General features: G+C 46.5%; 2 protein-coding genes and 1 long non-coding RNA gene across 12 annotated transcripts in view; 1 reads left to right on the forward strand and 2 right to left on the reverse strand.

The window, feature by feature from the left end:
* The window catches only part of LOC125758044 (uncharacterized), a 276,116-nt gene extending 254,634 nt beyond the window's left edge, over positions 1-21,482 (forward strand). Inside the window, exon 2 of the long non-coding RNA XR_007415766.1 lies at positions 21,445-21,482. This is a non-coding gene — a long non-coding RNA (uncharacterized LOC125758044). The remainder of the gene's footprint in view (positions 1-21,444) is intronic.
* The window catches only part of LOC119390078 (protein HIRA), a 298,608-nt gene extending 271,772 nt beyond the window's left edge, over positions 1-26,836 (reverse strand). Inside the window, exons 1-12 of one of the 10 annotated variants that reach the window (XM_049414641.1) lie at positions 26,647-26,835; positions 25,686-25,748; positions 25,089-25,290; positions 23,950-24,044; positions 22,953-23,048; positions 20,879-20,961; positions 16,599-16,676; positions 9,921-10,088; positions 8,345-8,392; positions 8,154-8,210; positions 7,947-8,017; positions 7,016-7,121 (exon numbers count right to left, since the gene is read on the reverse strand). In XM_049414641.1, coding sequence (XP_049270598.1) covers positions 7,016-7,121; positions 7,947-8,017; positions 8,154-8,210; positions 8,345-8,392; positions 9,921-10,088; positions 16,599-16,676; positions 20,879-20,961; positions 22,953-23,048; positions 23,950-24,044; positions 25,089-25,290; positions 25,686-25,748; positions 26,647-26,683 — 1,104 coding nt within the window. In that variant the 5' untranslated portion in view covers positions 26,684-26,835. Of the gene's footprint in view, positions 1-7,015; positions 7,122-7,946; positions 8,018-8,153; positions 8,211-8,344; positions 8,393-9,920; positions 10,089-16,598; positions 16,677-20,878; positions 20,962-22,952; positions 23,049-23,949; positions 24,045-25,088; positions 25,291-25,685; positions 25,749-26,646 lie in introns of all 10 variants that reach the window. The other 9 variants (XM_049414642.1, XM_049414643.1, XM_049414647.1 and 6 more) reach the window with 9 other exon arrangements.
* The window catches only part of LOC119390079 (rap1 GTPase-activating protein 1), a 376,410-nt gene that overhangs the window by 195,913 nt on the left and 152,572 nt on the right, over positions 1-27,925 (reverse strand). The gene's annotated exons all lie outside the window — the stretch shown is intronic.

Genomic DNA, 27,925 nt, shown 5'->3' on the forward strand with positions numbered 1-27,925 from the left:
TAAATAAATAATAATAATAAAAACGAAAAAAGAACGTTAGGAACAAGTGAAGTTCAACGCAGCATCACCATGGTCATCAATTGTCGACTTGGCTTGACTTGAGACTGTTGAACGCCTTTTCTTCGCGTGTGTTGTTGGCTGCCATTTTATTGCCTTGTTCACGTGGTGTGCTGCATCGTTGAACGTCGTTTTATCGAGAAACGATTCAGTACGGCTCCTTTAGCTTGATTGTTGTTGGGCTTTGTGCTGACTTTTCGTGTGAACGACGCTTCGCCCGCCACTGGCAACCGGCGAAGCGGCCCAAGTATGAGGCGAAGGACTTCACCACCAAAGTAGAAATTTGCGTGCCCTTAAAATGGGCTCTGCCTACAAGAAGTTGCTCCTGTGCCATGACGTCGGCAAAAAATACGACGTGAGTCTCCTGAGCGCAGTTAGCATTCTTGCGTATGTGTGGCAGAACATGCCTGCGCACGCCATTGCCAACTGTTTCAGGCACAGTGGCTTTGTTGCACCCAACTCCAGTGATGCCAAAGTGTCGCCGGACGACGGTGACGATGGGCAGGATTTCGGAAGTGTTATGCTGATGCAGTGACACTAGAGGATTATATCGGCATTGATGATGGCGTTGCACTGCCGGCTGTCTGAATGATGAGCAAATCGTCAAGGGGTGATGCATGGCAACGAATCCGAGAACGAAGAGCCTGAAGGGAGCAGCCTCACCATGAGCACATGGGCCCCCTCGCACTGTGAAGGAAGTCGCGGAGGCCCTCGTCGTCCTTGAAGAATTTTGTTTTGGCACTGCAGACAGCATGCGAGCTGCTGAGCACCTTGAAGGGCTCAGAAAAATTGTGTCCGTGTGAATTTCTGCTCGAAAACGGACACGCATCTGCGATTACTTTGTAAAGTAAAGGTATGCTGGAAAAACTCTTGCACTTATTGTGTCATTTCGACCATTCGATAATTCGGACATTCGGTTAATTCGGACATTTTTTCCGGTCCCTAGAAATCCGAACTAACGAGCTTTTACTGTATACTGAATGCAGCTGTGAATGGGAGTCAGATACACGATTCATACAACACTATACTTTTGCATATTTCCAAGAAGGCATGATAAGTGATATATATATTGAGAGTACATTAAAAGGGGCCCTGCAACACTTTTCTAGTAATCACCGAACGGCTTCATTAAAGGAGATTGTTGCCTCACGAATCGACTGCCAAAAAAATGTTAAAATCCGTCGAGTTCGAGCAGAGTTACAGGGTTTTGAAGTACGCTGTAAGCACTTTCTCTCGTCCCAATGAGCGCGCTGGAAGCTAAGCAGGGAGGAATGGCACGGGGGAAAGAAGTCACGTCATGCACGCGTCATGACATTGAGCACTTTCTGTTCTTTTTTTTTTTTTCGAACGCACAGCTTACTTTCAGTGGGACCATGAGCGCGCGGGCGAGCGCGTCGCGCCATCCCACAGCTGCCGCATAACTAGGCAGCTTACGATGGGCAAATCGGCCAATGACTGTGGACTTGGGCATATGGTGCGGTCATTTGGGTTTATGGCATCATTTGTTGAGAGATGAGCGAGCGATTTCTAGCTGAATTTGAGAATTAATTGTAAATTCCAGGCCGTGTGCTGCGCTATAATAATTGGTTCAATTTTTCCCAGGAGCCTCAACTACCAATCAGCAGCGTTTTATGACCATGCTTAAAAAAGTGTTGCAGGGCCTCTTTAAGGTACGTCCAAGTTTTACATATCAAGAATCAACTGCAAAACGAACTATTGGACACACCTTCTTGAGATAACTCATTTTCAAACCTGCACTTTTTTTTATCACGTTGATCGGTTTTGGTTTTCTCAAAGCCACCTCAATAGTTTTTTTGGCTAGTAGGGCTGTTTAGAACAGACAAGTGCCAGTTATTGAAGCCTCTGGTGAAGAAGTCCTCCTTTGAGGTCGATAAGCGGGAAAATGCAGTCAAAGTGTTCTGATTCAGTGACAACAGCTCTCTTCTTCATCACTCTCATCCCCTGATTCTTGCTTGCTCTTAAATTCTGCTGTTTTCAGTGCAGCAAGGCTCCACAGTGTCAATGTAATGCAACGAATACTGTCTATGAGAAACGGCAAACGAGCATGGAGGCCTAGCCGGCCTCAGTTGCTTAGGCTTGTGCGAATATTCGAGCACTTCGAATATTCGAACGAATAATACAGTATTCGAATTCGCTTCGAGTCGAATTTAAATTATTGAAAATTTCGAAGTACAGTGCAGACCACTTATAACGTAACCGCATATAGTGCTGGACCGGTTATAATGCGGTCTTTTTCGACTCCCGTTTACCCTCCCATAGAACCGCATGTATACGCATACCGCTTATTGTGCAGTCCCCCAAGATGAAATACCGTTTATAATGCGGTTGCGGGAAAATATTCCTGACAAACACGGCAGCGGGTGCGGTTCTCAAAGGAGGTACGCCGCTGGGGAGGGAGCGACGAGGTCGTTACGAAGGGCGAGGGCACGCACAGTGAACGAACGAGGGGCGGAGGGAGGAAAAAGACCGCGGCAGCGCTGGTGCGGGCTCGCCGAGTGGGAAAGGATGGCGGTTGCCTAGGCGACGGAGTAGCCTTTGCACCGGCGGCGGCAAGGCTCCGCGGCAGCTTGCCGGCAGCGCGTTCCGCGTGGAATGCGTGGAACGTACGATCGCGTCCTCATCAAGTGTGCTTTAAAGTAAGTTTCCTGTCGGGAAAAGCGTCATTGTTATCACACTTGCTACAGATATCGCGTTTGCTACCTCGTCCGCAAATTGAAAGCTTTGCGGCTCATGACGCGAGCTTTCGCCTTTTCTGCCAGTGCGCGGACTTAAACGAGCTTGGCGGGCTTTTGTCGCCGTTGGTCTCCCGGCCGCGAACACAAACTTCGTATCACGCGCGCTGTTCTTGGGTTAGTGCTTGAGTGCGATCTTTTCGACGTCCGACCTTCATGTGTCTTGGACAAACTTCCCGCGACAACATGCTGAACCGCAGGCTAGGCCTAATCAGCGTGGTTGCTTTTCGGTAGCGGTCGCGGGCGATAAAAGTTGGCGGTTTGGTGCGGAATCAACGAAACTTTTTGCGATGGCTGCACTTGAAGGGAAGGAAATCATATAGTTAATGAAAACGAGGGCATGGTTGGCACAAGCGACTCTCGAATGGTGGTTCCGGATTCGATTGCAATGTCTTGGACATCGCGTGCGCGCCCACGAAATCGAACGATCGGTACCGCGCTCAGCACGTGAAATTTCGGTCGCGATTCGACATGGTTTCTGTGTAATGCGCATACCTCGAGGTGGCCTGAAACGTAGTCGGCGAATTTCCGCGATGGCACTTTGTTTTGTTTGCTTTTCCCCCCGTGTTCATTTCGTTGGCAATGCGGGTCTTTGGAGGTTAATTTTTGAGCATGCATTCGGAGATTTAAGTGGTTGTAAGCGCCCCAAATCGCATATGTCGATTATCGGACACGCGAGGCTACATGCTCAACACGTTTTGCGCAAGTGCAGCCTTTGAAAAGGTTGTTTTGGTTATAGTGCGGTACCGCTTATAGTGCGGATATTCGCGACTCCGGCGACTTACGTTATAAGCGGTCTATACTGATTCGAAATGAACGAATAGGTGTATATTAATCCGCTAATCCCCCTGTAAAGGTGGTTTCACTGCAGTGAAGAGGTGCTATACCGTGAATACACCTTCCCAGGGAAAATCCGCGCTGTTCGCTTGTAACCTCCTGTAAAGGTAGTTTCACTGTAGTAGAGGGGTGCTGTACAGTGAATACACCTTTCCAGGAAAAATCCGCACTGCCGCGAAGCCCCACTTTAAGGTTAAATGAACATATTCCCTCACATCGATTCATCATTTTTTAAGTTTAAAAACTTGTTATACCGGCTTATATGCTCCAAGTATAGTAAATTTTATAGCGTAAGATACTATCATTTGCATTCTACCGAAAGCCAAATCCTGCTACTATTAAAAGTTGCTTCCACTTCCTTTGAACCAAAAAGAATGACATTTGCACATGCCTTGTTACAATAAAAAAAAAATGTTGTGCAGGTTGGTTGGGTCATGACAAATATGCTCACTTTTCTTTATAATATGTGACATATACTATTCGAATTCGATTCGAAATTATTTGACCAAAATCATTATTCGCTTCGAATTCGCTTCGAACCTAAAATTTACTATTCGCACAAGCCTACAGTTGCTCCATTATGCTTTGAAGATGCAGATCTGTACTCACCCGACTTCAGGATCAGGAGGAATGAAGAGCGGTGTAATCCGGCGACGCCCGTCGGGCATTCTCGTTTCGATTTGCTTGTCGGTGGGGCCCTGTATCAAAAGCAAAGTGGTGGGAAAGCATTATTTGTTAAACATCTGTCCCTCATCCACGAGGTCACGAAACTTACCGCCTGCAACATCATATCTGAGCACTAAGGTGCGAAGCACAGTTTAATACCGAAGATAGTAATTCAAGATGAACAATCCCTAGCTCACAGACAACACCTGAAGGTGATGCTGAGTTTAATTCTACGGCTTCACAGAATAGAATGGCTTTCAGATGCTTCCAGCTTCTGTCAGGTCACTGATGGCAGCGGCCATCTATCGGCAGGACGACGCAACGTTAAGAAAGAAAAAGGTTGTATCTCCCACAACTTTTGCAACTGGAGCTTTGTGGAAAATCCAACTTCAATGACAGACGGACCTGTGCCTAATTCGGCACACCTGGACAACTGCCGAGCGCTTATAAATCACGGGCTCCTTTCCTTCTACATCAGTGACCTACATTTGCAATGCAGCTCAATCGTTCCAGGTTTACCTCGAAGCAAGATTTGCTAAAGCAATGAGAGATAAAACCCTTTCTTTCTAGATGCTTCATTGTCCCGTTGATAGACAGTCGCTACCGTCAGTAGACAGACGGGTGTGCACCAGTGCTGCTTCATCTGGGCACTTGCACCTTGTAAGAAAGCCACAAAGTGCCACCACCTAATGAGTATAAATCTAACGGCATGCCTCATACGAACCTTGACAAGATATGTCACTATAAAAAAATCAACATGATCAACTACAGCCAATACAGAAGCATCGATGGTGTCTCTGCACCACATCACCTTGATGTGTGTTGTGGGGCGGCTGCTATTGCTGTTGGTGTTGATGGGGCGCACCACCGAGTTTGCCGAACTCGCAGGCACATTGCTCGTAGCTGGGCTCGCCGAAGGTGCGACGCCGTTGACTTCCTTGGACAGAGTCGAAGCCGTCGTCCTCTGCTGCTGTTGCGCTTTCCGAGTATTGCTCCTGGGCCTTCAACCACCTCGGGGTCTTCCACCAGGGTGGTGCCCGACTGCCGCTGCTGCTTCCGACCCGACAAGCTTTTGCCGTACAATTTCTGATGCCACAAGTTCTGTTCAGGGCAGCAGAACGTTGGAGATGCGAATGCAATGAAAAATCTCCATACACTAGAACCCTGTCCCTGCTCATACATTTTTTCCACACACACACACACACACACACACACGCACACGCACACGCACACGCACACGCACACACACACACACACACACACACACATATCAACATTTCACTGAAGCTCTGTCCCAGCAAAGAGCTCATAGGCGTCCGCGTAGTCCAATAATCATAAACGTATAGTACGTATCAAATGTATCATCTACATTTTCAATAACATTATGAAATCTATAGAAAACCATCAATTGCATTAGAGATGCCCACTGCACACCATTGCCACACCACAGTCTTGGCAATGTGTCGCAGTGGAAATTTCTGAAATTTCAGATACCTCACAGAGGGCTATTCGACAATGGGACACTGCTCGCATGCTACCTTGGCGACAGAGACAAGCAGAAATAGCAATACTTCATTTTTGCTCGAAACTAAGAAAGCTGAAAAGAGCATGCTTGGTATTGCACAGACAAATCAATCACTCGCAAATGCCAATGCTTCCAAAAAGCGGAGCTGATAGAGTACATTCAAAGGCTTCCGAGATTTCGACACGCCTTTTTTCAGTCAACTATAAAATGAGATGTGCAATTTCAGCTAAATCCTGTACTTGGTAATTTGAAATTTTAGGTGGTCGCCACTGAGTCGTAATTAAGAGTTTGCAACTGTACATGCTTCAGAGGCCCAGTTGAGCGTACTAGTGTCCTTGTTTTACTAATTTGACAGCACACTCGCATGACTTTAACAGCACATCTATACAAAGCTTCCTGGGTACAATGTTTTTTTTCTTGGGGTCCTATAGAAGCATGTTAGAAGAGTAGGCGTTCTACCATGTTCTCAATCCTGTCAAACTTTCTCAAAAACAGAATAGACAAAGAACAGAAAAATAAAAAGCTACAGTTGTCAAGCATTCCCGATTGCTCCGCACTGCAAACAGTGCAAAAGAAACAGACAAAGCATACACTGAATTGTCTTCTCTTGCGCCACACTCTCTTGCGATATTTACAATGTGAAACCTAGTTAACCAGCACAGGGGAATTTCACCTTATACAGTAGACTCTCGTTAAGCAGAAATTGAAGTGGCCAGGAAAATATTGTCACATTATACAACATGGCACAGAACCTCTGTCTATCGGAACACCAGGACGTCGAGCTGAACCGATCACTGAGAACAAGACCTCATCGTCTTCTCCACTTCCTTGTTCTCTTCTCTGTTACACAGTGGCACACACAAGTCGGCCAGCAATGAAACCCCACAGCACAATCTCATCCCATGCTCATGGCAATACGTTCCGTCTAATTTACTGAGCAACAAAACAGGAGTGTAGAATTCAACAACAAAACCAATCATATAAGAGGCAGTTGTTCCATTTAAGCAGCTATTCTGTTTAAGAGATGTCCGTTTCCCAAACTACTGTATTCTGGATTCACTGCTGCATTTTCTGTACCTGCCAACCTGGTCTGAAGGGTAAAGCCCAAAACACCAAGATGTTGCTGGCAACCTGTGCATGCTCCACAGCGAATTTAATGAGTCCACCGTTTCCTTACTCGTTCCTCCGGACTAATCGGCATCCCAATTTCCTCCTCGGTGAAGTCGATATAGGCCACAGTGCCATCCCAGGAGCACACCAGTAGTTGGTTGCCTTCTTGACTCCTGAAATACAAATTCCAGATGCATGCGATCGTCAGACAAACAGTGACGGAGCTTTTTCGCCACAAGAAGCATGAACAGTGAAACTTCCAGGCTGTAAAAACAACGCTTCTGCATTTCCAGTTGAGCTACAGTGAGCTTTACAGCTCATTGTAGTGCTAGAATGACATAACAGCACAATTGAACCAGAATAAAAAATGTTTGCGTTGAGTTATGTAAGTGAATTGTGTTTATAGTTTTACAAGGAAGGGCGACGCAACTTCTTTTCGAAAAAAGAAAAAAAGCAGCATTTTGATATATTAAAGGACCCTTCACTAGAACTCATTGCGAATTTCAATCATCACGTGGGAGTTGTAAGGCACTGTCGTCGGGGCATTTTGCTGAGAGGATTTTTCAAATCGGTTTTTTATTGGTCGAGTTAGAAGAAATTACAATGCCTTTAGAAGGTGAACTTCACTGCCGAAGCATAATAATAGTAGTACTACCTGGGGTTTTATGTGCCAAATCCACAATATGATTATGAGGCACACCGTCGTGGAGTGCTCCGTATATTCTGACCATCTGGTGTTCTTTAACGTGCACCGACATTTCCCAGTACACAGGGATCTAGCATTTAAGCTCCATCGAAATGTGACCGCCGTGGCCTGGATCAAACCTGCAACCTTCGGGTCAGCAGCTGAGCATCGTAAACACTGTACCAATGAGGCAGACTTCACTGCCAAAGCAGATATGGATGCTCTTTCAATGCAGTCAATGAAGCACATACAGCAAGCCCTGTGCCTCACACTACTATATGCCAGTGAAATGACTTTTCCAATGTCAACATACCAGGATATGTCCAACACTGAGTTCGAGAAGAGGTCGTGCACCACGACGAGAGGTCTCTTCAGACAGGTCAGCTGCAATGACAGACAAAACACGCGTGTGCGCCAATAGTCAGGCATCAGTAAAGCCTAAGGCCACAAAGATAAAATAAAAAAAAGGTCATAATTAAATAAATAACTTATGTAGATCACAAAAGACCTGTTTACTCACCCAGACAGACAGAGACCTGTCCCGACTTCCAATGGCACAGCAGCAAAAGGTCTGTGTCTGGAGAAATGACACCCAGTCGTGTTATTCTTCATAATTTCATTACAAGCATGATAGAAGCAAAAGAGAGAGTGCGAAATGCCAATATTGAACTGAAAATTTTTTTTAAAAGGTGAGAGCTACGTAACAAGCACCTTGTTGTTGTCCTTGTTGACTCTTGATCGGATGTGCGGGTTGAACCTCTGCAAAATGAAAAATAACGGAACATCTCGTTCAGACAACAATTGATGAAAGTGTTTTAGAATTGATAAAGAACTGTGCGTTTTAGATAAAAGGCAGTTACATAATGCTGCTGGTATCACACTTTCACAGAGGCCTTGTCTGGCAAAAGTTTGTCGCCGAGAGGCCCGTGCCAGCCATAATGCTCTCTGGACTCTTGTAAAAGTTCGAAGGGTGGTCCTTTATACAAGGAAAGACGCAAGTGCATGGCCTGTGCTCCACGGTGGCTTCAAACATCAACAAGTAGCAGCAAGAAGAAGGGCGTTGCCTTTCGGTGTCACCTCTTATCAGCCAAGATAACTGGATAACTGTAAGTCAACTACAGGCCCTGCCCCTCACGCTATCATCTACAGGGGAGGGAGCCTAGAAGGCACTTGCCTATAGGCAATGCCTGGTTGTGCTGACAGCCAGTACATGACGTCAAAAGCAAATGCGCTTCCTCTCGCTGCCATTCACTGGTGTTCTAAGCAGCCGCCGCAGTGCACAAGCCACGCACTTCTGTGTTTCCATTCATAAAGGACGACGCTGTACAAGACTCAAAATCGCTGCAGAAGCTGGTGCATGTGCTTTTAGTACGCATACGCAGCGCACCTCTGTTTATGCAGTTTCTGCCGCAATAAAAAAATGCTATCTATTCCCTCCTACCACACACTACTGTAAGCAACAAAATGCCTTTTGTTTCATTAAAATTGGTCAGGTATTACAAAAGTTACAAGCAATTCTTAATAAGGAGTTAGTTTTTGCCCACCACATTATCCATTATAGTAGTAGCCAATGTTAAAGGAGTATTGACACAAAATTTTGAAGGCGAGATAACTATGGGATAGATTTGTGTGGACGCACACACATCATCTACGAAATATCAACGGATGATATAGCCTAGAACATACTTAAAATCAATTTTAAAGCGCGTGTCACGCCACTGCCTGAGAAATGCGCCTTTGGTCTCGATGTAAACAACCAACCGCCACTTGTATCATGAAATTGTGTTGGCTGCCACCATCCTTGCAAGCACTCTCTCCCAGCAGACCTTTTCATAAGAAAGAGTGAGCAGATTTGCAAGGGAGTACAAAGCTGACGTCCTTGCCTCAGCAGTACATTTTTGGGGGTCACGCATATTTGTGACATACCAGAGGGGATTATAGCAGCACCCAGGGAGCCTTCGCTGAAAAGAGTTTTCCACGCAGTGCTCACGTGAACGTGGTTTTGTGTGCTCACGTAGCCAGCTATGTTTACGTGAAAAACGTTCTGGGTGCTGCCTCACTCATCACTCTTTGAAACCGAAACTGCGACTGGGTGCTATTAAACTGTCTAAAAAAAAATTAACCATCGCGCGCCCGAGCCCACGAGGTTTACAGCTGTGATAAGTGGTTCGTTAGCTACTTCTTGTAACAACAACAAAAAAAAAAACAAGATGTAAAATGTTTGTGTCAGTACTCCTTTAAGACACTGCACACTTCGTGGCCATTCCAGCAGCAGTCGTCGACTCACCACACACGTCACTGCTTTACGGTGGCCAACAAAGTCCTTGTTGGTGCGCCAGTTGTCGCGCTCCACAATCTGTGCAGTGGGGCCAGCGTTGTTCATGGCATGAGCAGAGACGAGGTACTGGCCGTCGGGAGACCAATTCAGCCGCAAGATGTGAGTGGTTCCTCCGCACTGCAGCAGATATGCACTGATGAGTCTTAACAGAGAACACATTCATGCCCTCAACGCTTGTTTCAAAAGAAGTAAGGAGAGAAGGTGTCAATTGTAATAGAACGATACCAAAATTTTATTCGTATTGTCAGTTAATTTGTTCTCACATAGCTATCTGCTAGCCTCCTGGTTAATGCAGACGGTAGAGGAACAGTCTGGGAAAGACGTTGTTCTCGGGCTCAAATCCTGAACCCGGGCACATTTTTCGTCAACTAGGAATGCTTTATGCTTTCCAAGAAATCCTTATGGATTTTCATCGCAACTTTGTACTACGACCAGGTCGATAAAAATTTTTCCCTTTCAAGAATCTTCATTCATCTTATACAGTCGAACCCGGGTATATCGAACTCGCCAAAAAACGTTTATTAGTTCGATATATGGCATAATTCGATATAGGCCCGCTATAGGATTTGATGACACAAAGGCACATACCAATAAGAAAAGTACTTTATTAATATGGTGGCTTACTTGCGTGCCCTACTTTGGAACAAAATAGTCCTGGATTTTCTTCTGTTTCAACGACATGGCTGCGTGCGACAGCACGCACGCCTCCACGTTGTCCAACAAGTCGGAGCAGCTGAGGCCGCAACCTTCCATATTCACGCAATAGCGCCGGACCAACGCAAGTGCACTAATCACTTCGGAGGATGTCGGCAACGGGCCATCGTCAATTTCCTTATTGCTGTCGCTTTGGCTCGTGGTCGGCACGACATCTGCAACGTAGTCCTCATCTTGTAGCTGGCCCATGATGGCGACATCATCGTCCACACTGACGAACTCGTCGATTGTCGATCCGTCGATAGCACCCGGGAACTCTGCCAGCTCGCTCCAAACTTCGGCGGAAACACCTGCGGTGTCTCGTACACAGCAGTGCACACACGTCGTACACATCCTCGTAAACAACAGTGTGCACACGTCGGGCGCCACGGGCACCTGGCCTTTTGTCCGACTTGGCCCTGATGTCTGCCTTGTTCTTCAGGATAGTACTCAAGGTGCTCCTTGGAATCTTGTACGCGGCGGCGACGTCGGACTTCTTCTCACCGCGCTCGACTCGATTTATGATTCACAAGTTTCATGGCGAACGGCAAATTCTGCCTCTTTGCACAAGCCATGACGACAGCGCGCCCAGAAAGTTCACAGAGCACCAACAGCCAACGCCACCAGCACGGACAACGCTGAATGAGGACTCTAGGAAAAGAGGCAGCAGCACGCACGCAAGCATAAAGAAAGAAAAAATGGCACCCACTTGTACTGCCTCCGCGCCTCGGAGAAAGCACGACAGCCTCTGATTGGCTGTAAGCGCTGCGAGCAGGCCAGGATCATTTTGTGCAGAGGGGTGTTCGGCCGTGCACAGCCGGGTCTAAACCACTTTTTCTAGGGTGGCGCCGGCAGTTTTCTCCACCACCGCGAGGGAAAGCCAACTTGCTGGGGCACTTTTGAGGCACATGGAGTTTGATATATCGGTTGTCGTTGCTATTTTCGTTCGATGTAACAGTAACTTTTGCTATATATTCTCAATGTAAATTTACTGTGCTTACAAATTGTTCGATATACGGGATAATTTGATATAAACGGGTTCGATATAGTCGGGCTCGACTGTATACAGTCCAACCTCGTTAATACGTACCCGCTTTAAACGTACTAACGGTTAAAACGTAGTTGCGACGAATCCCCGACCGAGTCCCATAGAGCTCAATGCATTCGCTGACCGCATAAGCCGTAGTGGTTCGCCCTGTGCCTACCGGTTAGTGCGTACCCTGCGTACCGCGACAACTTTTTGTGCCATAAAATTTTACTGCGCCGCTCAACTTCCCGACGCCAGAATGTGCCGCCAAAGGTCTTCCGCCTTTTTGAGAAGTGCGCAGACCAGTCGATCCCCGATTCCGACTTCCGCGCGATTGCGTCGACGCCTTTGCGGGTAAGCATCGGGAAAGAACGAAGGCGAGGTGGCGGCCACCGACGAACGCGCCGACATGACTTATCGCCGACAACCTTATCACAATAAGTACCTTCAGCTATCTGCTCGGGCACGCGTGCGGCGCAGCGCTACTTTTTAAGCCTACTGCACGCTTTTATTAGGCGACAACCTGAACGCGCTGGGCCGCCGATCGCTGACGCTTCGTTGTGCGCGGCCATCTTCAAGGCTGAAGTTGAATTGATGGCGCAAATGCTCGGGCAGGATCGAAGAACTTCAGCCATGTACCAACTAGCCCGACAGCAAACGCTGCTAAGCCGTCATCAGGCGCGCACCGCTTTGTAGAAGCGAAAGCAGATCGCTGTTTCGTAGTTAGCGTTGCGGGTCGCGGGCGCCGAGAAACCTCGCTGCATTAACGCTATCACACTAAACGCACGTGTACGATACAGCAAGCGTAGCGCGGTTGCAACCATACTGCACGCTTTTATTAGGCGACCACCCAACGCACCTCCGTCCGCTGCCAGGACCGCTAGAGCATCGCGGAGTGCGCATCGCTTGCATGAAGCTCGTCATCGCTGCGTTAACCAAACAAGCTACTCGCCGCATCTGTGCACCATCTGGAGCGAAGTGGGTACGAACAACATTCCCACGATAAATGCGCGCGTGCGGCACAGCAAGTGGCCCAGTAGTGACGGCGTGAGCCGAGTAGGCGACGCACTGCACGCAACTAGTCGGGAGACGATCGGCTCCACGCAGCCGTACCGCGTTTCACTGGAACTGTGTCAGTTTTCGTTTAGTAGCAAATCGCGGTTAGACGCATGCACATATACCGCGGAAAGCAGACACTGTCCGTTCTGTCGCTATGTCGGTCACTGCGTTGACCGCGTATCCCGGACCCTGCAATAGTTTCGAAATGCTCTTCGGCGTCGCCACTGCGCGCTATCGGGCGGTCGTGCGAGTGTGCCAGGATCTTTTCTCCACTTTGGCAAAAAGAAAGAAAAGGCTTTGCGGTGGGTACTTTAGGCAATATTTGCTGTGGCACTCTATTTATTTGCTGGCGGCGATGGCGTACGCTAGGAGATGCAAATTTGTACTTGGTGTTTAATGCGTACTACCGTTTAGTGCGTAGTTATGCCGCGTTCCCGGCAGGTACGTATTAACGAGGTTTCACTGTATAGGCTTCTGGAGAACTAACTTGCGATAATTAAATTTGTTCGAAAAAATTTGGATAAATCCCACCAAAGCCCACACAGCCCCACGATGCAAAGCACGGACTATCAGCTATGAAGCGCAAATGATCAAATAAGCATCAGCTGATGTTCCGACATGACACAGAAGGAATTAAAAAAAGAGCCTGCTAATAATAGGCTAGAAAACTGAATTTGATGCAATAAAGAAAAAGAAAAAAGAAAAAGGATCTCCAACACACAGCAGTCAAAAATGGCATTCCCACTCGATGAATATTGTTGAACACAGGGTGTCGCTATAGTGCCTAGAATATACTGGCTAGTGTGCTGAGCGGAGGGGGTTTCCTATGGGAGGAGGTGGCAGGGCCGGTGATGCCTTCCAACTTTCGCCGGCAGGCGGCAACGCTTGTCGCAAAGGTGTAGGCCGCGCGCCGGTTTGGCCTCCGCAGCTTTAGTAATGCCTCGTGTCCGAATTTGTCTTGGTGACGTCTGCGCTGCTTTTATCGTGTTTGCGCTGTTCTTTGTGTACGCACGAGTAAATGAGAAGTGCAAAGAGCAATGATGCAACGGGAGAAGCATCAGGGCAGGCAGAAAACATGCTTCGTTCCGCTGTGTCGGAGTGGCGATCACATTTTCTGTTGAAATACAGATCGGGTTTTTCACTAATATGTTTGTATTAAGCAGTTGTTTGAGTATTTCCCTGCCCGTTTAACATTTTTCACTGTATTTTGCTGATTTAAGAACTGGTATTATGACTATTTGTATTGTGCCTCTTCTGTTGAGCGTTTGTTTACATTTGTGTGTGCGTTGTGTTTTGAACATTATTTATGTTTGATAAGTTGATGGTTAAGTTGTGGAACAGTGGGATTTTTCATAGTGAAATTCAGATTATATTCTCAGTTATTCAGGTGGGGTGAAACTTCGAAAGTGAGTTCCAAAGCTTGGCTGTACAGCAGTGGTAATGAAAGCTGTGACTAAAATTTGCGAGGTATCTTAAGGTGGACGCAGGTTGCATTAAAGCTCAAAAATGGTTTGAAATTGTTTAGTATTTTTTTATTTGTGTTTGTTTTTCTACTAATGTACTTTTTAAATAAGATCTGCCAACTGCAGACCATTGCAATTTTGCATAAAGGTAGCTACTAACGCTTTACAGAAGTGGAACTAAAATTGTGAGCGTACAACAAAAGCTAGATTTGTTATGTTTTCTTACGTTTGTTGATTTATGAAAATTGCCACTTATGACTGATTTTTTATTCTAAAAAATACAAATGCGCATAGGCTACTGCTTCTAGTGCCAGTTATGTAAATACCATTAGTACCACGTGGAAATTTTTGTTTTCTAAGCCCACTAGTTCTCAAAGAAAAAGTTACAGAAACTACAAAAATGTTCTTTTGAGAAAAACGCAGAAATAACGTAGGGGTACGCGAGCATTACCTGTTAATGTGTCAAAGAAAAAGGACCTAAAATTATTTTTGAAACTGCGAGTACCCAAATGTGATATATTTTCTGAAAGATAAAGAAATGTTGTATCAGGTAATTTTGAAATCCCAAAATTGAATTTTTTTTTTACCAAAGGAAGTCTCATCCCGCCTTAAACTGTTAGTCATTGCGGTTAAAAACAAAAGCCCATATTCACAAAGGCGCCTCGCACTTGATTTTTTCAGGCAATATTTCAGCTATTCACAATGCTAGACTAATGAAATTATCTAATTGAGATGTCGATCTTGACTAATGACCCCTGTTCGGTTTCTTTGCACTCATGTTACCTTCTGTTAAAATGAAATTCAAGCTCCAGACACATTCGTAATGCTTTTTTTTTTTTTTTGTGAAGTGAGTAGTACCTTCCAGATAAAATGCATGAGTAGGGAATCCTATTCAGACTGGCTTGTGTTCATGGCATGTGGTCTAGGAAATACGGATGCCATGCTGGAAAACGCAGAACAGTGAAAGTGACCCCACCCCACCCTACATTTGCGTATAAACGATGCTCTGTTAACTACAGACTTGCTCATGTAGATACAACAATGCAGTAGCCACAGCTGAACTGCAGAAACATCGAAACAACCGATCCGAGAGTATGGGGCCTATGCTGATATCTGCAGCACTGGGTGTGCAATATTCATCCTATTTGTGAAAGCGAACAATGTGCAAAAACTAGTGTCACAATGTCTGCAAGAAATATTAGTGTATTTGTGTAATACCAGCGTTACAAGGGAATTTGCAATTACTGTCGACCTGCTCCGAGTCAAATATCTGCTCGCGAGAATTATCGTAGCCACCGATCCGACTACCTCGGCGCATAATACACTCTGCAAGTCCATGATGGTGCATCATACCGAGTGTGACGCGCCGCTAATATAATAAAATATGACCACGACTGAGCGGTGCGAATTGCAGTTGACTGGATTGACTTCGAGTAAAATCGCTGCGTTGAAAACAGCGCGAAAACGGGATGAAGGCTAAGGATAACAAACAACACAAGCGCTGTTCCTTAGCCTTCGTCCCATCTTCGCGCTGTTTTCAATTGCACCTAACGTGTCCACCTTAGCTGAGTGTTTTCAACTGGCAAGTTGGGTGTATCGTAGTACAGTAGACTCTCAGTAAACGGAAATCTGTTAAACGGAACTGCTGCTTAAACGGAACAACTGCATCTAATATAATTGGTTTCATACTTGGATTCTGCACTCCTGTTCATCTCTCAGTAAACGGAACTCCTGTTAAATGGAACACATTTTCTTGGTCCCTTCAGGTTCCGTTTAACGAGAGTCTACTGTATATTAATTGTGACTTTTCTACTTCGCTTTGGTGGTGAAGCACAGTGTCGCGAAAGCTAGCAGACGACCATGAGGGACGTGTGAAACCTTCGTCATTTTGTAGTGCCCAACCAGTTGAGGATTCTCTGTGGGCAGTAATTTGCCGCTAAGATTTCCTTCTTCCGATCGAGTGTTCTGTCGAGTGTGTTAAAAGGAACGAAGAACACTGTATTCGCAGCAGAAAGCGCCGTGCTACGCAGCCGCAAGCGCAGGAGCCGCCGACGCGCGATGGACCTTAGCGAGTCGCAGCGCCGCCATGCGGTGACTGTGGGAAGGCATCAGCGCGGTGGCCACGCCAAAGCAAGCGCTCAGCACACTAGCCAGTATATTCTAGGCACTATAGTGTCGCTGAAGTCAACGTTTAGACGAGTGGTCTTGGATTCTTCAAGGCAGCAACTGAACGAATACAAGACCACTTGTCACGCTACACAGTCCATCTTCTCCTGAACTTCTGTCTTGTTTGGATTTACACTCAGTGGGTTCACGTTCTGCATGATAGCCGTGTTTTGGCAAACGGCAAGCGTAAGAGAGCGGAGCAGCAGAAATCACGCCCACCTCCACAAATGGCTCCGTGATGACACACTCCTGCTGCCAGTCGTGAGTGCGCCACACCCGTAAGGTCTTGTCGTCAGACTGAAAAAAGTGCAAACAGCGACGCAATTATAACCCTCTTAGGCTGCAATGGTTACAAGAACGCATTGCTAGCAACTAGCTACTTTTTCAGGTGAGTTCCAACTGTAACTCGTTACTTGTTCATTCGAGAAACTTGCAACTGTAACAACTGTTACTTTTTACTGTGTAACTGCAAGGTTACCTTGTTACAGCGACTAAAACACATACGGTTGCATCTAATAAGTCATGTTGCTTCATGAATAAAAAGTAGAGCTGTCCGAATAGCAAAATTTTGGGTGCGAAGCGAATTCGAATAATAAAGATTGAGTGCGAATCGAATCGAATAATTTCGAATAATTTTCGAATATTTCTCAAACATTTTTCGAATAATTCGAAGTGAAATTACAGAAAAAGTTGCAGAGAATCCCTAAGTATGTTCTTGTGAGATAGCAACATGAAAGTGTTTCTTTTCGCGAGGTTGATGAAGCGCTGGTGGGGTCATATTTCATAGTTGTCTTTCTTATCAAGAATGAGGCAATGTAGAGGCCGAATTCTATTTATGTACATGATTTGGTGCAACCAAAGTGCTGCCGACAACACTTGATACGTGATAGGTAAAAATGCCATTTCCTCAGCCTCTCCTCCTCTTTAAACTTCTGTGGAAGCCCAACTGATATTTCGGACAAGGGTGTGCTCCCTTCAAGTCCGGAGTTTCAAATCTGCCTCGTAGACGTCGATATATAAGAACATCTGAAATTTTTGATGCTAAAAAGCTTCGGCGTCCGATTTTTCAGACTTCCTGCCCAAATTTCAGGTCCAAAACAGCATTAATTGAGCCTCCAACTCTGCCACATCTTTCATCTCCATGTTGGAACCAGTGTTTTCTTGAGTTAATACATTTGAGACCGTAGCGGAGCTTGAAAGGCAGCTTTGCCGCAATACGGGGGTGTGATGAGAAGCATATTGAAAATCTAGGGACCACTTCCAAACGGACGTTGACTGTCTCTTGGCTAAGTTCGACCGTAACGGACCTTGAAAGGCAGCTTTGCCGCAATACGGGGGTGTAATGAGGTGAAGCATATTGAAAATCTAGGGACCACTTTCAAACGGACGTTGACTGTCTCTTGGCAAAGTTCGACCGTAACGGAGCTTGAAAGGCAGCTTTGCCGCAATACGAGAGTGTAATGAGGTGAAGCATATTAAAAATCTGAAAGGGTCACTTTCAACCGGACGTTGACTGCATTTGTCTTTGGGAAGTTCGAATAGTTCGAATAGTAAAATTTCAGTGCGAATCGAATCGAATAGCAAACACTATTCAAAAAATATTCGAAATTTCGAATATTCGCACACCCCTAATAAAAAGAGAAGCGAGAAAAACAAAAAGAGGTGGGTGATGTTGATACATACATATTTGTCAGAAGAAAAAATATACACGAGTGCTTTGCGGCCAGTTAAAGCTACCAACCCTTTCCTCTCAAAAGATGAGTGCTGAAGTGCTTCAAGATGGTGAAGCACTTTAAATAACAGAGACTTTAGAAGAACACAGGACTAAAGTGTCCATTCTTTGTAGTGCTTCACCATCAGTCATGAATGTATACCAACACGCCCAACTGGCAGTCATGCTGAATTGCTTGGCGCCTTCCCAAAATCCCTCACCAAGTGTTGATAGATTAGTGTGTGTATGTGTGTGTGTGGGAGGGGGGGGCATGTGTGTGGACTGTCTGACTCCGTACGTCAATACATTAATACTTGTTTTGACTACAGCAGTGTGACAATATATGCCTCTTTCATATGAATATAAACTGAAAAAGAAAATACAGTCAAACCCACTTATAACAATATTAAAGTGCCACGAAAATGCCGTTGTTATAACTGATAAAATGTTATAAAACAGGTTGCATGAAAAAAAAATGCAAAATACAGTCAAATGCCGATTTTTCGGACATGCTTGAAAATATGGACACTTTCGCGGCATCATCACAAGTCCCACAGACGTCATTGTACAGTAGAACCCCGCTGATACGTTTTTGAAGGGACCGTAGGAAATAAACGTAAGAGACGGGAAACGTAAGAGCCGAAAAACAGCAAAAACGGCAAAATATTTAGTGGTACAGAATCTTATTTCAATTCTTACGAGCAGCACGAAAATTGGCGCGCTGAACCGCGATCTAGTCGATGGATAGAAACGCGGAGCTTAGGACGGCCTCATCCACAGAAATGTAATCAACGTATGTGATTTTTTTAACACCAACAGCTGTAGGCATGAAAGAACTAAGCACACGCAATCACGACCGGCGCGGCGAGTCCGACCGCGAACTGCACGCACGACCATGCGAGCTCTAACCAGCTCGAACTCCTCCCGTTCTCCGACAAATAACGATGATGATGAGTCTACGCCAACGCGATGGCAGAAGTGAATGCCAATCTCGAAGGCCTTGCTTTCGCAAGCAATTACGTCATACACGCCATGTTTGTGCAATACAAATCTCAAAGGCTATGCTTTTGTCAATAGTAAATGCCAATCTCGAAGGCCTTGTTTTCGCGAGCAGTTACGTCATAGACGCCATCTTTGCAATTTGAATCTCAAAGGCCATGCTTTTGTTTGGATCAATTGAAAGATTCTGTTGCTTGCGCCTCTCATGCGGCTAATATATTACGTTCAAACGAGGCCAAGCTGCGTGAAAATGCACCATGGCCGCTCTCTTTGGTCGTGACTCGGTCGGCTCCGAGCGCACTTCGCGACGTATCATACGGGAACGGTCCGACAGTTACGACGTAACAGCGGGGTTCCCAATACATTGTATCCTATGGGAGCTATGCCGGGACCGGCGGAAAACGACGTAACAGCCGGGAAAACGCAGCAGTGAGGAACGTAACAGCGGGGTTCTACTGTATAAGAACGTCCGAAATTTTGGAAGCGGAAACTCTTCGGCGTTCAATTTTTCGCACTTACCGCGCGAACTGCAGGTACGAAACGACATTCATTGAAGCCCCCCACCTCAGCCGCGTCTGTAGGTTCAAACCAGCGCTTTCGCGAGTTCATCCGTGTGAAGGCGTGATGGCGGCAAACGCGCCAGTATGGCTTAATAGCTGATAACACTTATAATAAGCATCATCAGCTAACTGCTCGGTAGTGCATGTGGCCTGGCGCAGTTCTATGCATACTGCACGCATTTAAGAGGCGATAACCTAAACGCGCCGCGCTGCCGTTCATGCTGCCTCTTTGTGCGAGACCACTAACTGCGCCGCACAGCCGCGTTGCCTTCCTGAACGAAAGCAGCTCGCCATCGCCATGCCCGTGTGTGGTTAGGAACGGAGTGGGCATGCCGTAACGAACGCTTTAACAGCAAACACGTGTTTACGATCAGCAAGTGCCCCGGCAGTGATGGCGTGACTTTCGTAGGTGACGTGTGGCGCACATGTTGCTGCGGCAGCCTATCAGCTTGAGAAACGCTGGGGTGAGATCACCACAAGGTTCACGCCCCGTGCTTCTCACTGGCTGGCACAAGGAAACCCCACGTCCGCCAGCATTGCTCATTTTACGCAGTTCGCAGAACGGCGCAGAATGAGGGGCGAGCGAGCTGACTGTGATTGCAGGCAGCGCAGGAAGTGCACTTGGGGTGGCCCATTCGCGTTTTGAAGGGTGGCGCGGAACAGCCCATTCATGTTCGGAGGGGTGAAAGGGCGACAGGAGAGGCACTCAAGGCTGTCAATTCTGAGAAGGATGCAGGACGGCTACTTTTGTGTGAGTGTGCGGCGGCCGTTGGCGGGGGTGTAGCAGCTAGAATTTCTAGCTTTCATCTTTCTTTTTGAAGATTTCGTGTTTCATTACCTTTCAGCATGGACACCTAGGAGCTAGACTTGCTATAACCAATAACCAGCATTATTGTTAAAACCAATAATGCGACAGGGGGGCATTGTAGTAAGCTGGTTATTTTACCATAGAAAACATACAAAAGTTGACGGTCCAGCAGCGGTTCATTGTTATAACCGATATATTGTTAAAACTGGTATTGTTATAAGTGGATTTGACTGTATTTTTATGTGACAATTCATTTACAGTTCTTACAGTAACGAAAAAATAAAGACATTACCTTATCAGCAGTAGCTGTAACTGCAGAAAGTTTCTATTTTTAATACTGTTAACATACCGACAAACGAGTTGTAATGACGCACAGCAAAGCACAAGAAAAGAAGGAAGACGTGCAGAACTCAAGCCTCACCTGAGATGCAATGTACTTTCCAACTGGATCCCACGAGACACCTTTCACAAGGCCAGTGTGCCCTTTTAGGACCGCCAACATTTCTGCGACAGACCACATAGAAAAAAGGAAGTGTTACACAAGCTGTCTTGAATATACAAAGTGTGCCTCATGAAAGCGCGACTAAGAAAGTTGAGTTGTACCACAGTTTGTCACAATTTCAGTACATATTGCCACGCGCACTTATTTCTTTATTTTGATGCGATCGTTTCACCCACAAAAACTGTTAGTACCACTAAGCACAGGCCACACAGCAATACTGTACAGTCGACGTCCGATTTCCCGGACGCCCGAAATTCCGGACATGCCTGATTTCCCGGACTCATCTGTGGCACCGTCAAGTTGCCCGTAGAGTCAATGTATTAAAAAGTCCGAAATTCCGGACGCTTATAGCCTTCGCCATCCGATTTCCCGGACTTTTTACTGTTAACCGCCGACCCAAAGTCGCCACCGACGCCGCCATTTTGGTTGTTTTCATTTTCATATCCTTGAACCCACCATACTCGCATCGCAGGTGTGGCCAGCAGTACCGCCGCACCGCGCCGCGGCTGCCGTAACCTCGAAACCGCACGTGTCAATCCGTTGCCAGCCGTAGCTTAGCCAAGCCAAACCTCACTGTGTTCGTTCACGTGTTGTTTTGTCAGCTGTGCCAGCTCTGCGGTCGTGTCTGCGGTTGATCGTTTGCTGCTGCGTGCTACCTTCAGTGATCACGTTTCCCGACCTTCAGCATCCACCGAGTTCCTAGCTGTTTCGTGCTGCGCTTTTCGTCGAGCGGATTCGCCGTTTACAGCAATGGCACCGACTGCTCCTTCGTCTTCGTCCGCGCCTTCGAAGCGCACAAAGCCACCTCGTAGGCTCACGATGACGAACTGTCATCCGCGGACGTTGCCTTCGACGATCTGCGCGCTGGCGGCGTGTTGATTCCAGCCGAGATAACCCTTGAGGGCTTCGCCGACGCTGACAAAGACCTCGAGCTATGTGCGGAGTTGACCGATGACGAAATCATTCATCAAGTACGGAGGATTCCGATGACTCCGACACCGAGAACGAAGAGCCAGCTCCTACACAGCCAACGAGCTCGGAGTTGACGCGAGCACTGATGACACTGTCATTGGTGTACAGCGGCAACATGACGTGACTGAAATTGAGGCAGACATAATCGCGGGCAAGCGGACCGTGCAAAAGAAAATAAGCGACTTCTTTGCGCCCATGTGCTGACCTATGAGGGTAGTGCCGGCCACGTCGTATTTTTTTTTTTATAAACGGCTCTTTTCAGAGCCACCTAAACGATGCATTGGCTGAATTGCTATGGGAATCTTGTATTCCGGCTGTGACCCTCTCCGTCAGCGAAAAATACCTATCAAAAAGGTGCGTTTTCATGTGCATTCGTTTTTCCGGACTGCCCGATTTTCCGGACGTTTTCGCGGTCCCTTGAGGGTCCGGGAAATCGGACGTCGACTGTATTTGGGGAGCTTCGCGACTGTTTCAGATTGTTCCGTTAAGGATACTCACAGGACACGACTAGTCAAGTTTATTCGGGAGCTGAAGCGAGCACTAGCTATAACGCTGGAAGGTTCAATCACTAATGCGTAAAAGACAATGCATTCCGGCGATGATCAGATTACCGATGGCCGACGACCGTGATCACCGCTATCAGTGTGCAGTGTGTATTGCTTGTACATTGACTTTTCGTTTCTGGGCACAAGTTTGCCCAATAAAGAGTTTTCATCTGTACCAGCCTATGTTCTGTGTACTTCGCCATCACAACCACGTGATAATATTGCAAGTCCAGCATTCAGTAAGAGTACATTTTTGCATGGCCAAATATATTTATTATATTGCAGAAATGTGTATGCAGTCAGCCATGTTTATTAAATAACTTACAGCATTCCCCGATGGGATATTTTAGAAAGCAACGCAATGACTAGGTTGTCTCAAAAGAGAAAAAAAGGTTTTTGTTATAAACGTGGACACCGCAACGAGTTTAAAGCTGCAAAGACAGAGAAACAATGACAGCAAGTTAGCTAGGTCCTACCTTGCCACCTCTTGGCATTCCAGATGACCACAGTGTTGTCAACACTACATGATGCAAGCCAGGTGTCGAATGGAGACCAGGCCAGATCCAGGACATCTGCACATGATAATGCAGCAGCAGTTGGTTTATTTCGATAGCAATTACACAGACCCCCTAGGCGTGTTTTGCAGTGTAGCAGTGCCACAGAACATATAGAACATGCACAGGCATAGAGGATCAGAATGACTCTAGAGGTGCAAGAGGTGCACAAGGCACCTGGATGTATTAACGACGAAGCCAAGTGATTGAACTGTCATGTTCTGCTCAATCAACTATGCAGCATAGCCACTGTAGTGCTGTGCCTATAACACTGGTGTAATGAGCAATGTATGCTAAACCACTAGCATTGCTGCTGAGTAACTGTGCGTATAGCCCCCTCCTGGCACAGTGGCCAGAGTGAAATTGACAGTAAGCTTCAAGCTACAGATGCGAACGACTTTCATTCTGTCCATCATCAACCGTCAACACACAGCACTTTCCAACATGGCCCGCGGCGATTTTCGCGATTCGAGCGTGATGAAACATCCGATAACTGCCCAGTTTCTAGTTACCTCCCGCGCCATCTCGTACCAACACGTCACTCCCTACAATAGTAATTGCTGGAGTGTACTGTACCAAAACCATGATATGATTATGAGGGACGCAGTAGTGGAGGGCTCCGGAAATTTCGACCACCTGGGGTTGTTTAATGTGCACCTGAATTCAAGTACACTGGCCTCAAGCATTTTCGCCTCCATCAAAAATGCAGCCGCCGCAGCGGGGATTTGCTCCCGCTACCTTTGGGTCAACAGTCAAGTACCATAACCATGGACCACCGTGGAGTGTCTGCATCACTCCCTTGTATTGTCAAAACATTGTTTAAAGAATTTATGCAATCCAAGCATCCAACGGAAGATCTTAATAAGACAAGTGGAATGCTTTGTAAGGTATAAATTGACCGAACTTCGTGAATGCTTACCTCCAGAATGGCCCCTGAGGGTGCTGACGCACTTCCAGTGCTCCACGTTGGACTTGCCTCCCCCACCAAACATTCCCGATGAGCTCATGCCATACCTAGGAGTGAAGACAAGAGGGATTTATTAGCAACAACCACTAAATGGACCATCGCAACCACAGTGGGCACGAAGTAGAGCACTCTGCAAAGGGGGATCACACCTGCTCATAACGCTTCCTACTTGTGCTCCTTTATCATGCTTCATTTATTAGCGTAAAAACACCGAGCACAGGCCCTACCTTACATCCTTACATCGAAAAAGATAACAGCGGTCCCCATGAAGGCTAGAAATGCATGACATGATGCATGTTCCCCTAATGTGCTTAATAGGAAACCAATATTTTGTAATGCATAAAGGTGTCTGACCCTTCCCCAATTTTTCTTCTTGCCACGAACCAAAGTGCACCACAGCCATAAACGAAACACACCAAGTATTTTGTTGGGGCATATCTGCTACACTTATACGGTGCAAACACAGGACTATGCTTGTGACTGCAGGGTCGGTTCTATATTGATACGTAAGTATCCTGTGAGCAGGCAAAGGAAGCGCCGCAATCTCCTTATCGATCAAGTCCACCCTACCACGAGAAGTTTTTTTTTTTAACGCACTTCTGCTAGTAAAGCCAAATTGTGGACTCCAGGGGGAGTGCTCTACAGAAGAGGGTTACCAGGCGTAACCACCTTTCTTGCCAAGCTGGCAACGTTTTAGGGCCTTGCATCAGAATTTCAGCAGCGAAATCTTGGGCTCCTGTATTGCATGGCAACCATCATGGCAAAATTATACCTAAGAGGTAGTGATTATATTCTGCCCAACCATTTGTGTTTTGCACCAAGGCACCTTCAGGCACACTCTATATTTCAATTTCTGCAACATCAAAATGTAACACCAAACCAGCATTCAAACGTGCGTCTCAATGTATTGACATTTGAACAGCACAATGTGAAGGTTCCTGTTGTGGTCTTTATGCTCTGATGGCTATTTTCTGGACTGAAATTTTTGGAGTGAATTTGCGCGTGGCGGCAATGTCCAATTCGGAGCAGATGAAATTAAGTAACCCGAGATGAAAAAAACAAAAGAACAAGTGAGCCAAAGAGACTCTCACCGCCCTATCATCCATATCATGATGACCTTGTCGTCGCCACCGGAGGCAAGGTGACGACCATCGGAAGACCATCTGACGCAGTTGACGCACGCCAAATGATTGTCCATCTGACACAACAGCTTCGGTACCGAATCGCTCAGCTCCTCTTCCTCCCTTGCCACAGGAGCCATGTTCCATATGCAAATCTGGCCGCAGTCTGAACCTGTTTGCCGTTGGTGCAGGAACAAGGAAAAAAACAGTGTTCATTCCTTTCTAGTCATAGTCCTGCATTGCCCAGCTCCACACTCGTGACTGCAGTTCACAATGTAAAGCAGCTTAAACGCCTTTTATCTTCTATCTGTACACACGGGACAACTTTTGAAACTCAAGCGAACACTCAACATTCGATACTATGGCACGTAAACCTCGATGTGTTTATCATTTGGTAGTCCACACGTGATTCTACATCAACCTTGTGGACATCGTGTATTGATTCAGCTAAGCGAGCCGCAATCACAAGGAGCTTTGTAAGTGAGAGTTAACTAAGTACTGAGCACACAAAACCACCTGTTCTCACTTTAACACGAAACTGCATAGCCTTTTTTTCTTTTAGCTTACCTTGACCGCCGGTGGCAAATCTGGACCCATCGGGATGGATGTCCACCGAAAATATTGGGTGACCTGGGAATTCGGAATAATTATTACGATCGCTCAAACAAAGTGGACGCATACCCCTTACAGCGAAACGCTCGACGCTACCAAAACACAGCAACTCTGAAATACGTCACAGAGCCGCTCGCGCCGTTTCCTGCGATGTACTACGGCGTAGTCGAAAAACCACAGATTAATTGCGGCCGCCTGAGCTTTCTGAACACGCCAACGATATTAATCACACCATCTTTAGTTAGCATTTCTCGCGATTGACGTTAGTACTAACCTCTCGAAGCAATCACGTAAAAACTGGGAACATCGTCTCTTAAGTAAAGTTGAAGGACGGCACGCTAAAACGGTAACATAAACGGCGCAACTACGCCTTGTCATTAAGAATCAAGCGTGCTCTGTGCTTATATGTCTCAATAACGTGACATTCAAGCCACCACAACACTTACATTTATTTTTTCCTGCCGTAGGCGAACCGGTGGCGAATCGTAGCTCGCTCGCAAACATGTAAACAATAGCAAATGTGTCCGCTTCTACTTTCATTTACGCGAACTGCGTTGAAATATCGTGCACTTTGTGATCTCTCGGTTTCACATGGCGGCTTCGGATACTGTACTTGTGAGCACGCCGGGATCGAAGTATCCGAGATCGGTCCGGAAGCCGCGGTATGGTGTATCCGTAATCACTACAGTTCCGCCGTGGGATATCAGAGTACTGTGCTATCATCGATATATCTTTTTTTTTTTTCTCCCGCATAAGCGGCGCAGGCTACGGCAGGTTTAAGTATCGCGCACGAAGAAGCCACTACACACGGGCTCCTTCTTCTCTTTGTGTCACGCCAGTACGCGACCGGCGAGCTTTCGCCCATTGATAAACACGCAAATGTAAGCCTAACAATGCTCGTCTACCGCGAACGTACCGTCATGGGTCACCCAGTTTGGCTTTAGCAACTTCATCGTGGTTGCTCCTGCTTCACCACGCTGAAATCTGAAGACCGGGCGAGGCCGAAGTTGCTCGCCGTAGCAACATTTGTCACATGCCGAGTCGTCCTCCTTCGGCGTCTCCGCTCGCTTCCATGGTTATGAATGCGCGCAGTGTTGACGGGCGGGAAACGAGGTGCCGCCAAAATAAGCCGCGCGTATCGGAGTGGGAAACCGAAACAAGGAAACAAGCTGTCGGAGAAGTGCAAAAGCGGGAAAACGGCGGCGTTTTTCATCGCGGTGGCCTCCTTGCAGAAATCAGTTGCACAGTGAACTGACACAGTTGAAGTGCGTTACCAGTTAAGCAGTATTTACTTCGGTAAACTTCACGCAACGTCTTTGCAAGGTTGCATTTGTGATTGAGTCGTGAGCGCGCCAACGTGTTATCGGCCTCGTTGGCAGCGAACAGCCTTGGTTTTTCCGCGGTAGCGTAATTGAAGGATCGAGGAAAGAACCGGGAAAAGAGTTCGTGAACACTCGTTACATCAGCTCGATTGCACGACAGGTGCGCTTTAGATAGCACGGAAACGACTCGCGGATGTTGCTTGCCGCGATACACTAGGAGTAGGCAGTTTTAGAATTAAAGTTAGCGTTTGCGACCCGATATTTCCGCCACTTAACGGGAGCCCGCAAGTGGTTAGCGTACGACGCATGCGCAGTTGCACGAAAAACTACCGCAAGGCATTGCGTACGCTATTCTAAAACTAGTTTTAGAATACGGTACGCAAAGATAGCGTTCGTTGCGTAATGCACGCTATTTCCATCGCTTAACAGGGAGACGCAAGAGGATAGCGCACGACGCATGCGCAGCAGCGACAAACGCTAACGCAAAGCTTTGCGTACCCTATTAGATAACGCTCAGCAATAAAAAGAAATGTGGAAATTTTAACCCGTATTCCTTGCACAACATCAGGTTGGAACACCCTGGCCCAAGTAAATAATGTGCTGCAGTATCTCTTAATTATACGTGGTTGTATTACTATTTATTGCTTATACCGGGTGTCCCAGCTATCTTTAGCCAAGGGTTAAAAAATACAATATTAGAGGCAGGCGAGTGCAATGACTTGGAAATTGCTGACAGCCACCTTGCGCACTACAGACAATTTTTTGTTTTGTAATTAACTAATTTGTTAATTAGGGACGATTTAACTAAATTGCTAAATATTGACTTAGGCAAGAAATGCGCTTGCAAAGTTCGAGAGCGTCTTCAGAAAACCA

The sequence above is a fragment of the Rhipicephalus sanguineus genome, chromosome 4 (genome assembly GCF_013339695.2).
Source record: "Rhipicephalus sanguineus isolate Rsan-2018 chromosome 4, BIME_Rsan_1.4, whole genome shotgun sequence".
NCBI classification, from domain to species: domain Eukaryota; kingdom Metazoa; phylum Arthropoda; class Arachnida; order Ixodida; family Ixodidae; genus Rhipicephalus; species Rhipicephalus sanguineus.